This window comes from Macrosteles quadrilineatus, unplaced genomic scaffold (genome assembly GCF_028750875.1).
Source record: "Macrosteles quadrilineatus isolate MER2022 unplaced genomic scaffold, UCM_ALF_1.0 Scaffold_7__1_contigs__length_78375512, whole genome shotgun sequence".
In the NCBI taxonomy this organism is placed as follows: Eukaryota; Metazoa; Arthropoda; class Insecta; order Hemiptera; family Cicadellidae; genus Macrosteles; species Macrosteles quadrilineatus.
The window spans coordinates 18817977-18832457 of NW_026542600.1; the positions used below are offsets into that span (position 1 = coordinate 18817977).

At 34.8% G+C, this 14481-nt stretch overlaps 1 protein-coding gene across 1 annotated transcript in view; it reads right to left on the reverse strand.

The window, feature by feature from the left end:
• LOC128998850 (putative transcriptional regulator cudA) overlaps window positions 1-14481 on the reverse strand; it is a gene marked incomplete at its 3' end in the record, with an annotated part of 99951 nt that overhangs the window by 16269 nt on the left and 69201 nt on the right. The window contains exons 5-7 of the mRNA XM_054425207.1: window positions 9929-10016; window positions 4830-4887; window positions 2007-2798 (exon numbers count right to left, since the gene is read on the reverse strand). Of these exons, the coding sequence (XP_054281182.1) occupies window positions 2007-2798; window positions 4830-4887; window positions 9929-10016 (938 nt within the window). The remainder of the gene's footprint in view (window positions 1-2006; window positions 2799-4829; window positions 4888-9928; window positions 10017-14481) is intronic.

Here is a 14481-nt window from a genome sequence, read left to right on the forward strand (position 1 = left end):
CTAACCCCTACCTAACAGGCAAGTTTAATTTTATATTCCCTCTCTTTCCTTCTTTAAGTAGTCATTTTACATTTAATTTGTTAACATTCGATCCCTATTTATCAGTTGTCTATGAAAACTTATGCAATAGTGAGCTTATCTCAATGTGTTTCAATTGTGTATCTTGGTTGTTGTTAATGGTTTAACATTATCACTTGATTCATTTCTTTTCCCAAATTATACAACCATAAAGGTAGAGTCACACCCATCAGTCGAGTCACAGTTCAGTCTCAGTTGCATCCACTATCCCACAGTCATACAAACAGGGAAAATACATAAAATAATACATTTTTTGACTGTGACATGACTGAAAATTGACGCACCGAAACTGATGTGTGTGAATAGACCTTAACTCCTACAGGATTGGCAAAAAAATATATATTACAGCAATCCAGAATTTAAAGTAAATAAATGTAAAATGTATACCTTTATTCTGATTAGTATACATTGTATTTGAGCTCCATACCAATTTGTAAATAGTAAATAGTATGCTACCTCATACAAACTGTGACATAAGTATGGACCATCTTAATCGATAAAAAATTCCGGCCGTAATCAGTCGAAAGTGAGTTGTTATGGACGGGACGACATTTGGCGACAATTTTTAAGTACCTTATGAAAAAAAAACCAATGTTTTCATGCAGAAGATGTGTTTTTGGGAATGGTGGAGATTTTCAAGCTGTTTTAAATGGTAATGAGAATTGAATTTTAATACAGATTTAAAAAAATGAACATAATTCTTCTTCGGTGGTTTAGATAATGTTACAACTGCTAAAATGATTGGATGTTCTGGTTGAATTTGTTGACATTTTAGTATCATAATTGTTAGTGTACCTAGTAATTGTCAATGTTTTTTTAAACCAATTTTTTTAAATATTATATATATTTATATTAAATATATTTATTTTAAAAATATTTTTTTAAACCAAGCTGATTCCTTTCCATATCACTGGGTATACACATTCCAATCTCTTACAATCTAATGCATGGTTTAGAAAACCCGTCAATCATTTTTTAACCTTCACTTTTTAGTTTTTACTTTGTCTCCCTATATTGAGAAACTATTGTTTTGTCAAAATTTCGGAGTTTGAGTTATAGGTGGAAATATCCATTTTGGTTCCTCCTGTGTTGCACATAAGAATCTATGATATATCAAGGAATTTTTCTAGTTTTTTGGAAATTTTCATTTTTAATGGAAATTTTCCTATTAAAATATCCATAAAATAACGGAAATGTCAGAGTTTTACAGATACTGCTCAAACACTTTTTGATCAAAATTGAGTACCGGTATGTTATTGTCTTTTAAACTCGAAACAAAATGGTACAGTACAAGCTTTTGTGATTTTCCCCATAAAATATAGTAACTCCCACTGCTTGCCCATCATAAGGGTTGTTCACAAGATAACGGGAGGATGTATGAGTCAGATTGATAATAAGGTTTTTTTAGATAAGTAAAATGAAAAATTTTAGCAATGTTAAACATTATATGATTTTATTTTTCTAGTTTATATATAGTTCTTATATAGCCCAAAGAAGTTTAGAGACCTCTTTTCAGTCAAGCAAAGTTTTCAGGTGTTATTCTTCACTGATGTTTGAAAGAAATGTTGTGATAAGCCATTTCAAGTAGAAATAAATAACTCAATTGCTTTAACTTTTGGAGGAGATGGGTTTGACGAAACAGTTAATCTTTGTGCCACAATTTTGAAAGGAAAAAGAGTTACATGAAGTAAAACAAGGTGAATGAACATGAAGTTAGAGTGACCATGCAACAGTATGAGGTTGCTGGGTGTCTGTTCGCACAAGAGTTGTTCTACAACATGCAAGACCATCATGTCATGACAATAACAGTCAGACTGCTTCTTGTATTCAGTTTCCATTGAGAGTGTATTATAAATATATCATGCAGATTTGGAACTATCACTGAAATACTGAAATTACAAGTAGAGGAAAAGATTGTAGAAGCCTACCTGGAGTTCATGAAGTTTTGGCTTCCCTCGATGTAATGGGCTGATTGAAAACTCGTTAGATCTTTGTAAAAACTGTTTCTGCTCGATCGAATACTCTTGTTCCTGCATTCTTTCCTGTTGAAGTTTCTGTTGGTATAGGTGATCCTGATTGTAATCCTTTTGTAAACCGTATGAATGGTTAGTTATTCTATCCCATATCTGCCTCTCTTGCTGTAAACTTGATATGTGGTCCAACTGGCTTTTACTATAATTTGTTTTATGGTCTATCGTTTGTTGCTGTAAATGTTGAGGATTTGGCTGATGACTGAGTGGATGATTGGTCTGATGGTTCATATTTTGATTTTGTTGTTGTTGGTTTAAGTTTTGTTGGTTAATTTGTTGTTGTTTTTGCTGTTGCGTTTGTTGTAGTAAATGGTCTTGCTGATGTTGCTGCATCAGTGATTGTTGTTGATGAAGTTGCTGATTCCGTTGCTGCTCCTGGGTTGCTTGCAGTTGATGTTGTTGCTGCAGCTGTTCTTGTAGCTGAAACTGTTGATGTTGATTAAGCTGCTGCTGTTGCTGCTGGCTCTGTTGTTGCTGCTGTTGTTGACTCGGCTGTGGTTGCTGTTGGAGGGATTGTTGTAGGGTTTGTGGTTGTTGCTGCTGTTGTTGTTGCATTTGCTGTTGATGCTGTTGAGCTTCCTGGGCCAATTGTTGCTGAAGTTGTTGTTTTAGCTGTTGTTGCTGTTTCGCTTGCTGTGCTGCTTGCTGCTGTTTCATTATCAGCCCAAGTTCAGAATTCTTTCCAAGGAACTGAAAAGAATGAAATGCATCCATTATTTACAGTAAAAGAGAGAATATTGTACGAATACTGTCAGAAAACTGAGGCCTTCAAAGAGCTCCAGCCGTGGCCAAGTGACTTGTTCAAATCGGATAAACTGATTAGGCCTACTGACTTTTTGTGTATCCAAACACTCTTTTCTATTCATGTTCTTTAACTGGCAAAAAAAATTAAAGGGTTGACTCCTTAGACAACAAAAAGCTTATGACAGAATGTGATTCATACTTGTTGAGAGTGTCAATACTACCCTCAAAGTCTTCGGCTATTTTAACAAGAAAAATCGTCACATGGGAGTGGGGACCGGCTGGAATAGTAGTAACAGAAGTAAAATACAAAACAGTAGGGTCAGATTTGAACTACGTCACTTGACCTTGTTGGAGACCTTAAGTTTATTCTAAGTAGGTATTTTATATGCACTGAGTAACAAATGTATGGCTCCAATTGTGTAAAATATAAACTATAAAGACCAAAAACTGAAAAATCCTTCTCTAACTTAATTAGTACTTTCTTTAACTACCTAGCTTCAAACAGTCAAAATAATATAAACGGTAAATCTTCCAAAAGTTAAAAGAGTAATAAATAAAACCAAGGCAATTTCAATGTACAGTATTCAAATTGTAAGTCAATGTATGCGAAATTAAAGTATTCCTGAAAAATTCCTGTAAAAATGAAAACTAAAAAAGTATATTTTAGCGGTCAATGTAAAATTAATGTCACTGAATTATCAAGCAAGTTAAATATTCATAATTAAAAAGTTAAGTGCTACAAATCCATGTTTGCGTACATTTTCTCAATTTTTCTGTAACTGACATGTCATAGCGAGGGGTCTACTTTGTGTCTTGCTGTTGGTATTGTTTTTTTTACACGATCATAGTATCACAAAATAATTGCTCAACATGAAGTGTGAGGAAAAGATCACGCAGGCTCTTGCAGATTTTAACATGGCCAATAAAACACCTAGAGTCAAAAAGTTCATTAAGTAACCATACCAATGGTAATTCGTGAATGAAATGCTTTCCTTATGTGGTACACATATATTTTTGTAGTAAGAAAATAAATAATTTCTTTGATACACTAAAAATATTTTCCCCAAGCAAGGATTATTACTGCTTTAACTGCTGTTAACTGGACTTTGTATGAGTGGTGAAAAGTGTGGATAAGTTCTACCCACACCATTAAATTTTTAAAAGCTATTAAATTAATGGACGAATCTCTATTTTACATAAAATAATCAAAAATTGTTAAAGTATATAGGTAGTGTGCTATAAAACAATAAAGAAATAATCCATTATTTATTTATCCCTTTGTTTTGGCCACGAAAAACATAGCTTAGTCACACACTAGGCATATCTATTAAATAAACAATTATTATTAGTTTCTTTCTGAAAATACTTGTATGAGTACAAAGAAGTATTAAAAAGGGAAAAAAATAATCAACAGTTAGGGCAGCAGCAAGGAGCAAAGCACACACTTTAAACTTTTTCAATAATATAGTTCATCCTTTTATGTGAAATCAAAGTTTATAAATGAATGTGTGTGATAATTCATAGAGATAGGTGGCCAAGCATTTAATAAGCTTGTATTAATTAATGTAATAGTTCAGTCAAGATCAGTTAGATTATAGTTACATGGGTTACATAGCTCTTATGTTAGACAGTATACATTTACAAACTAAATTAAATTTATAAAAATAAACCAATATAATACTTCAATACATTATTGGAGAACTCACTTATTTTTTTTTGGATTAATTGATTATGTTATGCCTATATACCTTGGGGAATTGGGAGGGAAATATCCAAATTTGACCAATTTTGTTTGTAATTGTTGATCAATATAGGCTTCAATATTTGTTAGAATTTTTTAACCAGAAAAAGTATTTTTTTACTTCAGATACGGTAGATTATCTACATATGAAAAAAGCTGTATATTGCTGAGTGCATTATATAACATATTACATTAATTTAAAATGTAAAAAATGTTGGTAAATAAAGATTTCTTACGTGGTCAAGATCCACACCATTCCTTTTGGTTGAATCGGAAACGGTGGATTCTTCTGTCCTGTAAAAAAAAAAAAAAATACATATCAATAGAATTGTAATAAAAATACTCTACATTATGCTATAATATTCGTAAAATATAAATAAAAGGCATTAATCCAGCAAAACCCATCCTACAAGGGTTCAGGCCTTTAATAAGATAGTCCTTTGGGTCCAGTAAAGGTTCTAAGGAGGGAGGGGTAACAGGGGCAAAAGCTTTCTCATTGGACACTGGGAAAATAAATTTAGGTACATACATTTAGTTCTAAAAACATAATATACGTTTTCAGATACAGTTCTAGATGTAAAAATGGCTTTAGACAGTCACAAAACAAATCGCCGGGTCCTGTTGAGGTAAGACCTGTTTGTTTACAGGAAGGTTTAGATATCCTTATTCCTTTGCTGTGCAAGCTTTTCCGGGCAAGTTTAGCCTTAGGACACATCCTCTCAGGATGGAGCTATTCTTGCATAGCACTCATTCCTAAACCAGGGAGGGATAGATACACAGATCCCTCATCCCTTAAGTCATTCAGACCCATCTTCATTCTTCCTGAAGATCCTGGAAAAATTTGTCTTAAGATATGTGGGAGACATATCTCTTAGGATAAATCCTCTTCACACAAATCAGCATGCGCACATCGCAGGAAGATCATGCAAGACTGTGTTGCACCAATTGGCAAGCAAGATTGAGAAAGCTCTAGAGGGCAGAGAGGTTGCCATCCCCTTTAACTAAACTTGAACAGGCAGTGTGGAAGTACTTTGCTGACACTCCACATTCTCAGTCTGAGTCAACACAGAGTCCTACAACTTCTGTAGAGCTTCAGTAAAACAACTTGATGTTACTTCATCATCTATCAACACCTGTAAAAACTTCAAGCCACCAGACATGTCTAAATTTCCTCCACTTTCATCAGCATCAGCTTCATAGTGGTTGTGTTGGGCATGAAAACCCAAAGTCTGGACTCAAACTCCACCGGGTTAGCGTCGTCTGTTTTCTTAACTGATCAGTTACCATAAATGTCTCGTATTCGTGTTTGTGTCGTGTTTAAATGTTTATTTATTATTTTCGTGTAAAGTATATGACGCTCTTCGTACCGAAACTAGTTGTGCTAACAACAACATTGGATTGCTTAATAGCAGGTATTTAAACCTTTTCTAATATTATTTGGCAATCCGGAGGCTAACACCTACAATGAAAAAAAAGCCCAAAGCAGAACATTAGTGGCATCGATCGATCATGTGAAAAGTCAGTAGCTTTTTGATGGTTCAAAACTTTGCTGGTTCGGAAGCTGTTCTTAATCATTGGGCTTTAAATAAATTATCTTGGCTAATGAAACAGCTGATCTTAGTCAGTAACAAAGCTTCGCAGGTCATCTCACTCCATTCTATACTTTGCTCATATTTGAGTTGAAAACACAGATAGGTGGTGCTCCCATCTCAATTGATATTGATAATGACAGTGAAAAGCTTGTGAAAAGCCGGAAAATACATAAATCTAAAATTTAAATAGCACACCAGTGCAGATCCACAATTCCAACTAAGTCTACGTTTCAAATCCAGGGTAAAAAGAGCACCGCCAGCAATTATTGATTTACATTTCAACACCAATATATAAGAGGGTGAAAAAGAAAATTGAATCTTTCTTTAGAAAAAAGCTTGAAGTTTTTGTGGCTTTAATCATTTTAAGAGATACAAATTTAAACATAATAATTTTTATATAGTAAAAATAACTGGATACTGGATATGATGGACTTTTCTTTTACTCTAGATATACAACTAGAGTCTGGAGGGGGAGTAGTAATAATGGCAGATGGAAGAGAGAATAATGGAACAATGGAATAACGGAAAGAGAAATAATTGCTGCCAGAGAAGAACGCGACCAGAGTTTCAACCGTTGGCAGCGCGAATAGGACGCTGGGTTTAGGAGACGTAGGACAGCCCCAATATTGCGGTCAGATATTCCAGGCATCAGCATCAGATATTCTGAGCATGGTGCACGGGTACTTCCAGGCCCTTTTGCACAGGTGCCGTTTTTGGAAATGGCTGCCAGCTCAGACTGTATGTACTGTGCCGGCATTGCAGACATGGCCGAACACACCTACTTCTTTTGCGACAGACATGTCCGACGAGCCTCTTTGAACTCTGATATCGGTGTCAACATCACTCCCGACAACATTATTGGAGCAATGCTCCAGGGAGAGGGCACCTGGAACTGTGTCAAGCAGTTCGCCGAGGCCATACTTAGGGCTAAGAAGATCGGTCTCGATCGGATTTAGCCTTAGGAAGAAAACAAGAAGGAAAGTCCTAATGGCATAGTTAAAAAGGCCCAGCCCGAAGTAATGTGCTAAATAATTCCAGGCTAGTGTCCTAGGAGATGAGGGGTTTTTTAGCCGGAAGTCCAAGCACATTGTGCCCACGGGAGTCCGGCGCTTCTGAGAGGACATTGAGCCTCTCAGTGTGTGTAAACAGATTTAAACCTCCCTGCAAAAATAAAAGTTTAGGTGAGAAATAACTAGGACATGACAAATGCAATACAAGAGATGATTTCATTTAGAGATGTAACAAATATTCGGTTACTATTCGGTATTCGGTCTGTTTGGCCAATTTTTCAGTATTCGGTATTTGGCCAAATACTAGTTGACATTCGGCCCGATACCGAATACTCATTTTTAGTTATAATTATTAGACTTTGTGCAAAAAATAATACCTTAATAAATTAATTTGAAAAGATTTTTATTATTTTAAGAACCAACATTAATTTTCAGAAGTTTGCAAATTAATACTCAAACTTAATTAATAGTAATCTAGAGAAAACCGCAGCGTAAAAATAAATATAATATCCGAGAAATAATCAAATTTATGATTTTTGATTGAGTAATACAGTATGTTGAGCTAACTGATTCAAACGATCAATAGCTCAAATTAAAGCCTATAGCTTACTGATTATTTTGAGTCTAAAACATATGGAAAAACATGAACAATACTAGAGCTATTGAGTTTTAATCATATAAAAACCTTTTAAAAAATAATTTTTATGTTGGTTGTTCACTTTGCGTTAGCTTGTAACTCGTCCGATTTGAATAACTAATAGCTTATATGAAAGCCGGTATTTCACTGAAGGTTCTTAGACTAAAATGTATAGGATTATATAATTATAACTGGTGAAGGTACATCTTAAAATGAAATTTCATTAACGTATACACCGAGTCTGTGCGTGCATGACTTCAATTTGAGACCTCAATCATGAAAATCGGTCGGGTAGAAAAGCCAAACAAACTCGGAAAAAAACAATTTTTTTAAATATATAAGATTGTGATGGTGATGGTGTGAAATTATGGTGCAATGCCCCTCCCCGTCACTATAAAAAAGAGACAATTAGTGGTAATGACTTGTATATGAGTCATAGCATAGCTAAACCTAAACATAAAAGAACTACAACTGGGGCAGAATATTCGGCCGTCGAATATTCGGCCGTCGAATATTCGGCGCTTCGGCCTAAGACCTCACCGAATACTCGGTATTCGGCCAAAAGTACTATTCGTTACATCTCTAATTTCAACTATACGAGTGGAAGTTAAGTATTATTAATTAACTTAAACACACAAAAAAGATGCAAATGACAAGGTAAGTAAAGACAATGCTAATAATTACTTAATAAATGCTTAGACAAATAATACCTATAACTTAGAGGGGACAGCCCAAAGAACTCGTTTGATGTCTTACTTTGCAGATTTGGTTGTATTACGTTATTTTACCACTACAGTAATGTATACTATAAAGCTTTTCATAACTATCTATCAAATATTGGCAAACATTGTGTTGTTGTTGAATGACTTTTTACCATTCAGATCACAGTGCCCAACTGTTAAAGTCATCCAGTGATGACAGTAATAGTCATAGTAACGTTGAAACGCCACAGTAAGCATAAGAAAGTTCACTGAAAATAAAAAGGCCTTTAAGAATTATTGAAGCCTACAGTTTGGGAGTTTGTAAGCTCCATTTAAATTCATGTTTGAATATTTTTCAATGTTTAGGCCTACATAAAACCATAATTTTTTATAACATTAAAAATAGGTGAATATGCAATCACTTTATAATGGAAAGAAGGAGAAATATAAATGTTCGTATTAATTGGTAAACAACAAAAAAACCGCCGTCTGATTGCAACTTCCAACTAGGAGGGATTCATATTGCAGTCTGCCTTACATATTTCAACACTTTAAATGCACATGTCAAGAGTTCTGGAGTGGACAGAGTTTTATCCCCACACAATGTAATATTAAGGTACTGTAAACGTGGTTCATTATTAGAATAACATTGCATTTATTTTTAGAAGACTAAGTTGTAAAACTTGTATTTATAATTAATTGTAATATAATATCATTACATTTTAATATAAATGTTTGACAACATCCAGTGTTTAAAACGTGAATTGTGCTATGATTATTCAATAATTAAATTGAAAAATTGAAAGACGAGATTTCAAATGTATTCATCTGAAATAATGAACAGTAGATAAGTTAGGCAACCTATTTCATCAAGGTCATTATGAAATATCTGAGGATAAATAGCAATCTTCTGCTAACCTGGTTACAGTACCTTACCTTGAGTATCAAATCAAGGAAATAAAACAATCAATCAATTCTCTGACGGTGATCTGTATTTTGGTGTGTTTTCTAAACTGGACATGAATGATGAGTCTACAAGGGAGTAAGGCGAACTGCCTAGCTTTATTACCAGTTTTTAACCACTATAAAGCTCCCAAATTTTTAGGGGTTTCATTTTTCCCCCAGGTTCGTTTTTCACATTACTTCAGGCTAGACCTAGGGGTTGCGGCAATATCACATGGATAAAAATCCATTGATGATTTGGCTGGATTTGAACCCGAGACCTCAGGGACCGAAGTCTCACGCTCTAACCACTAGACCAGCTCTACTAGGCAAACATACTAACCACTAAGCCAACAAGCTGTATCTACCTATAATACATTTTATGAATTGAAACTACACATTGTTAAGAGAAAGAAAACAGCATTTTCATATTTAAAGTAAATTGATGCTAACCTGGTGGAGTATGGTGATCTTGAAAAACTTGAATCGGAGTGTAATGCCTTGGAAAGCTCTCCTCTGCCATCCCTGCTGTCCAGGCTCCCTGCAAATACAATATTGGTTATAGTAAGTAACTTGATAATTAATTGTTAGTTTAGAGATCCATGGCAACGTTGTCATTGATTTGTGTCCTGGTATTGCCTATAAGAGTTATTGGAACAGTTCATCTGTTTATCCACACTGTACAAACCCCTTGGTATGCTTGATATGTACCACGCAGAGGCTTGATACCCATTTGGACGAGCGAACTGCAAAAGCACTTTATATACAAGGTTAAAAGTAGACGTCCACCCCTATAACACAGTTATTTTTGCATTATTTTATTAGATTGACAAAAATGTTTACATACTGTTAATTCATTTGATATTTGGTAAATATCTCTTTTTCTTTTCAAAAATGTATTTAAAAGTCAGGGTTTACCTGTTACATAGGCTCTGCTGGAATGCTAAAATAAGGAACTTTTACAAATTAATATATTATAGTTAAGTCTCGTAAACCTGGCAACTAATAACCTACACAGTCTGAATTTCATGGTAAATCAATAAAAAAACTTTACCATGAGTAGGTACCTCAGGTGGCAAAATATGGAACTCGGTAGTTTAAAAAGTTATACAATGCCAGAGGTGCCCATCCCCCTCCCCCCTAAGGTCAGGGGCGCACCCCCCCCCCCCACACATTTCATACGTCAGATAACCTAACCTAATCAAACTTGCTGATTATGAAAAAATAGAATTAAGGTTTACTGATCAAATCGATATTAATTTTCAATTTATATTAGGGTAGCCCAGTTATGAAACTGTACCTGGTCTCCATGACATCCTGCCCACTACACACCCTTCCACTAATACCCCTCCCCTGTATCTCGGGGGAGCCAAACGGCACTCGGGCCTATCTGACGATTTTGACAGTTTTTTATAACCCCTACGGCAAGGAGTAGAACGGCACTCGCTCCGTTTCCATTTCATACTGCCCCTTAAACCCCCTTCTAACTTAGCAACCTGACTCCTCACAAAACCAACACCAACAATTCAAAGACTTTCTAAAGTAAAAAAATATAGCTAACTGTAAATAATGCAGTGTTAATAATTAGGATCATTCTTTTTCCAATTAAAAATTATTGGTACGATGTAATATTCCCGATATTTGGGTAATTATGAATTGAGAAAATTGAGAATTTAGGGAGGGTTTCTTCTCCCAAACCAGAAGTGGTGAAATAGGCCACAAACTTATTTTCAACCTTGATTGAAATCAAAATGTTACTAAGACGTATGAACGTTAATTTAACGAAGGTTCGTCTTGATAGCATACAAAAGAGATAAAGCAGCACCAGGGATGATTGAAACTCATTTTCCAACGGCTTAGTTTCTTTCTCTGAATTTGAGTATCGATGTAGGTAAAAAAAATTGAATATACTTCTACATAGTAAAATATATGTTGGATAATATTTTTTTTTTATTTTGTAGTTCTAAAGCAGTATGAGTTTATCCTATCATGCAAGTAATACCTAATGACTTATTTTAAATTATTAATTGTATAAGTTATTGTAGTTTTTTACTCATTGTCTATTCAAAAATTGTAAGAATATATAAAAGTAAGAAATCTAAATGTGAGCCAACTAGGACCTAATATAAAGAGGGGAAGGTAGTAGGATGAAATCTTCTAACAAACAACCCTAACCATACTTGAGGTTTTCAACAAGGGTTTGCTTAATTAAGAAAGACATTTCTCAGAACTACTCAAAAATATGTTCCTTCATTTATTTAGAATTCTGTTGTTTAATATGTACTCTGCAGAGACTAGGCCTACACAGCAAGCTATTAAAATGTCCAAACCAGCATTCTCATATTAACTTTTAACATTTTGGACGTCATGAGTCAAAATACAAAAAAGAATAATTCCAATATTTGTTTAAAATAATAAATGTAAATGATAAGATCAGAGTTCAACAGTAAAATAGTTCAACTATCAAATTGAGTCAATGAGTTAACACCTGGTGAAAAATATATACATTATAGCCTACTAATCTTTTCATTTAAACTCAGCGTACAAGATTTGTTTGGTCAAAAATCTTAAATTTTACCCTTAGTTACTACTGTCAGAAAAACTCATAATTTTATCTCTATAGCCTATTTTAACCACATTTTTATAGAGTGAGACTTGCTAACTAAAGTGACATTGGCATCTGAGAAACGTTTTGGAAATGTTGACAACGATGAGTTTATTGGCGTCTTTTATTTTATAAATTTATAGTCCCTACACTGTAATTTTTAATATCTACAGTATTTGTTTGAAAGGCAATTATAATGTTTTTGAAGCATCAGGAGCATAATGTTGATCTAATTGCTGTTTTTTAGAACTAGAATGAGAATTCAAATAGTAACAGACTGTTAAACTTAATAAAGGAATTTCATACTTCTTACTCGTCCAAGTTAGCTTATTGCAAAATGACCCCTACAGATTAAATGGACATAAAGTGGGTTATAGAAATTGACATTGTGTCACTATTATAGCATTACAGCACCTGATTTCTCTTAATCTGTATTGGCAAAGCTGTCTACCTCAGGAAATTGGTCATTGGTATAAAATTGTATTTAACCTAGAGAGGAGGAGAATGTCGATCAAGATTACATAGGTAACTGAAGTTCTTTTAGAAATGTCTAGCATAGCTGCCTATTCCACAGTCCTAAAAAAGGATTGAAAACAACTGAATGTTTTTCTTGAGATTAATGTTTTATTTAGGCTATAGGCTAATTTAGCGAAACAATATTGGGTGCAATGTGTGTCTTAACCCTTAGAGTGCCAGGCGAGAAATAAAAGTAACGCTCAAAAAATGCCGATGATTTTTCCCGAAGGTCGCGCTAAAAATGCCGAGCGCGATCTGGCGATTTTTAGGTTAAAATTTCGTAAAAATCGAATTTTCGATATTTCGACCAACGAAAATCGATGTATCGCATCTAGTAACTTTCGACTCAATGTTAATATATGGGTTAAAAGAATCCGAGTATCCATTCGGTTGTTATGACAACTGTTCGATCATTACGAAACGTCCGGTCAGCCGGACGTTGGCACTTTTGGCTCGTTCTAAAAACGTCCGGCCGGCCGGACGTCGGCACTTTTGGCTCGTTTTAAAAACGTCCGGTTCCCCGGACGTTGGCACTCAAAGGGTTAAAATTCTAAATACAAATCCTATTGTTCTTACCTTGAATGGTCTGAATGGCTTTTGATTGCATCTTTATAATTGAACTATAATTTGGTAGCCTACAGTATCAACTTGCCACTTACCCGGTACCGGTACTTCAATCGTAGAAATGTTTTTGAAATACGTCTTTAATCCTTTACAGATTTTAGGTTGACCAACCCTGGCTTAAAAAAATGAAGAAGAGTTGAGCTATTGTTGTAAATTAGTCCATGAAATATTCTTGTTGAGTAAACAAAAATCCTACAAAAAACATCTGTGTCCTTGACTTTTCAGGTTGCACTGTCAGCCCAACTTGATAGGAGTAAATTGTATTAAAATCTGTGCTATTAAAACAAATCTTTCCTCTTCACTGTATGCAAACAGGTAAGAAAGTACCCATTCTGTATGAATTACAACTAGGCTTATAGTGGAATTTAAAATACGGTATTGTATGAAGTGGACGTAAATTACTTAACATAGGTCTAATTTAAAGGCTGATCGATTAAGTTTGAAAAGGAATGCAGACCAACATTTCAAACCACATTACAGAAATTTTGTATACAGTATATCAAAGCACTATTTTCAATTTGTATACTGATCAATAACCTAGAAAGGTTGAGTGTATTTTAATGTTAAACTAAGCATTTTCAATTTTACTAGATTAAGTTACATTTAATTTTCAGTAAAAATAGTGAATGTTTAAATGTAAGCCTACTTGACAAGTAGCCTAAGGTATATATCAAGTCAAACAGGGTATTGGCATAAAATCATTTTGATACTATGAAATACCCATGCAGGGCCGCGTTAAGGGTCATTGGAGCCCTGGGCAAGCCCCAAGAGCAGCGCCCCCCTTTTTTCCTAGTGCTGGCGGGCGGTGTTGAGGGCACCTGGCAGGCGCCCGCTGGGTGCGCCCAAACCACCGGCGCCCCTGGGCATATGCCCAGTCTGCCCGTTTATATAAGCGGGCCTGTACCCATGTAACTAACTGTGGGTGTTTGAGGTATAGCCAATAAAAGAACAGACATGTTTTAATGCAAGTACAGAATCAAGTTAAATTTGAATTTAGTAAAAAGTTTACAAGCCTCCCACTAGTCTAAATGGTCGGTACAGAATAATCATTCAAAGAGTCGAGAATACCAGCAGGTCAAGTATCATCACGTTAATACAGTATGAACGAGCCAACAAGTAGCCGAGTAACAGACTGGAGTCATGTTGAGTAAACATATTTACTTGAAAAAGTAGACCGTAAGCTCTCACATCGCTGATGACAGCAATAAATAGAAACCTTAGCTTGGCATAACTTATTATTCTGTTAAAAGTTTAAACTAGC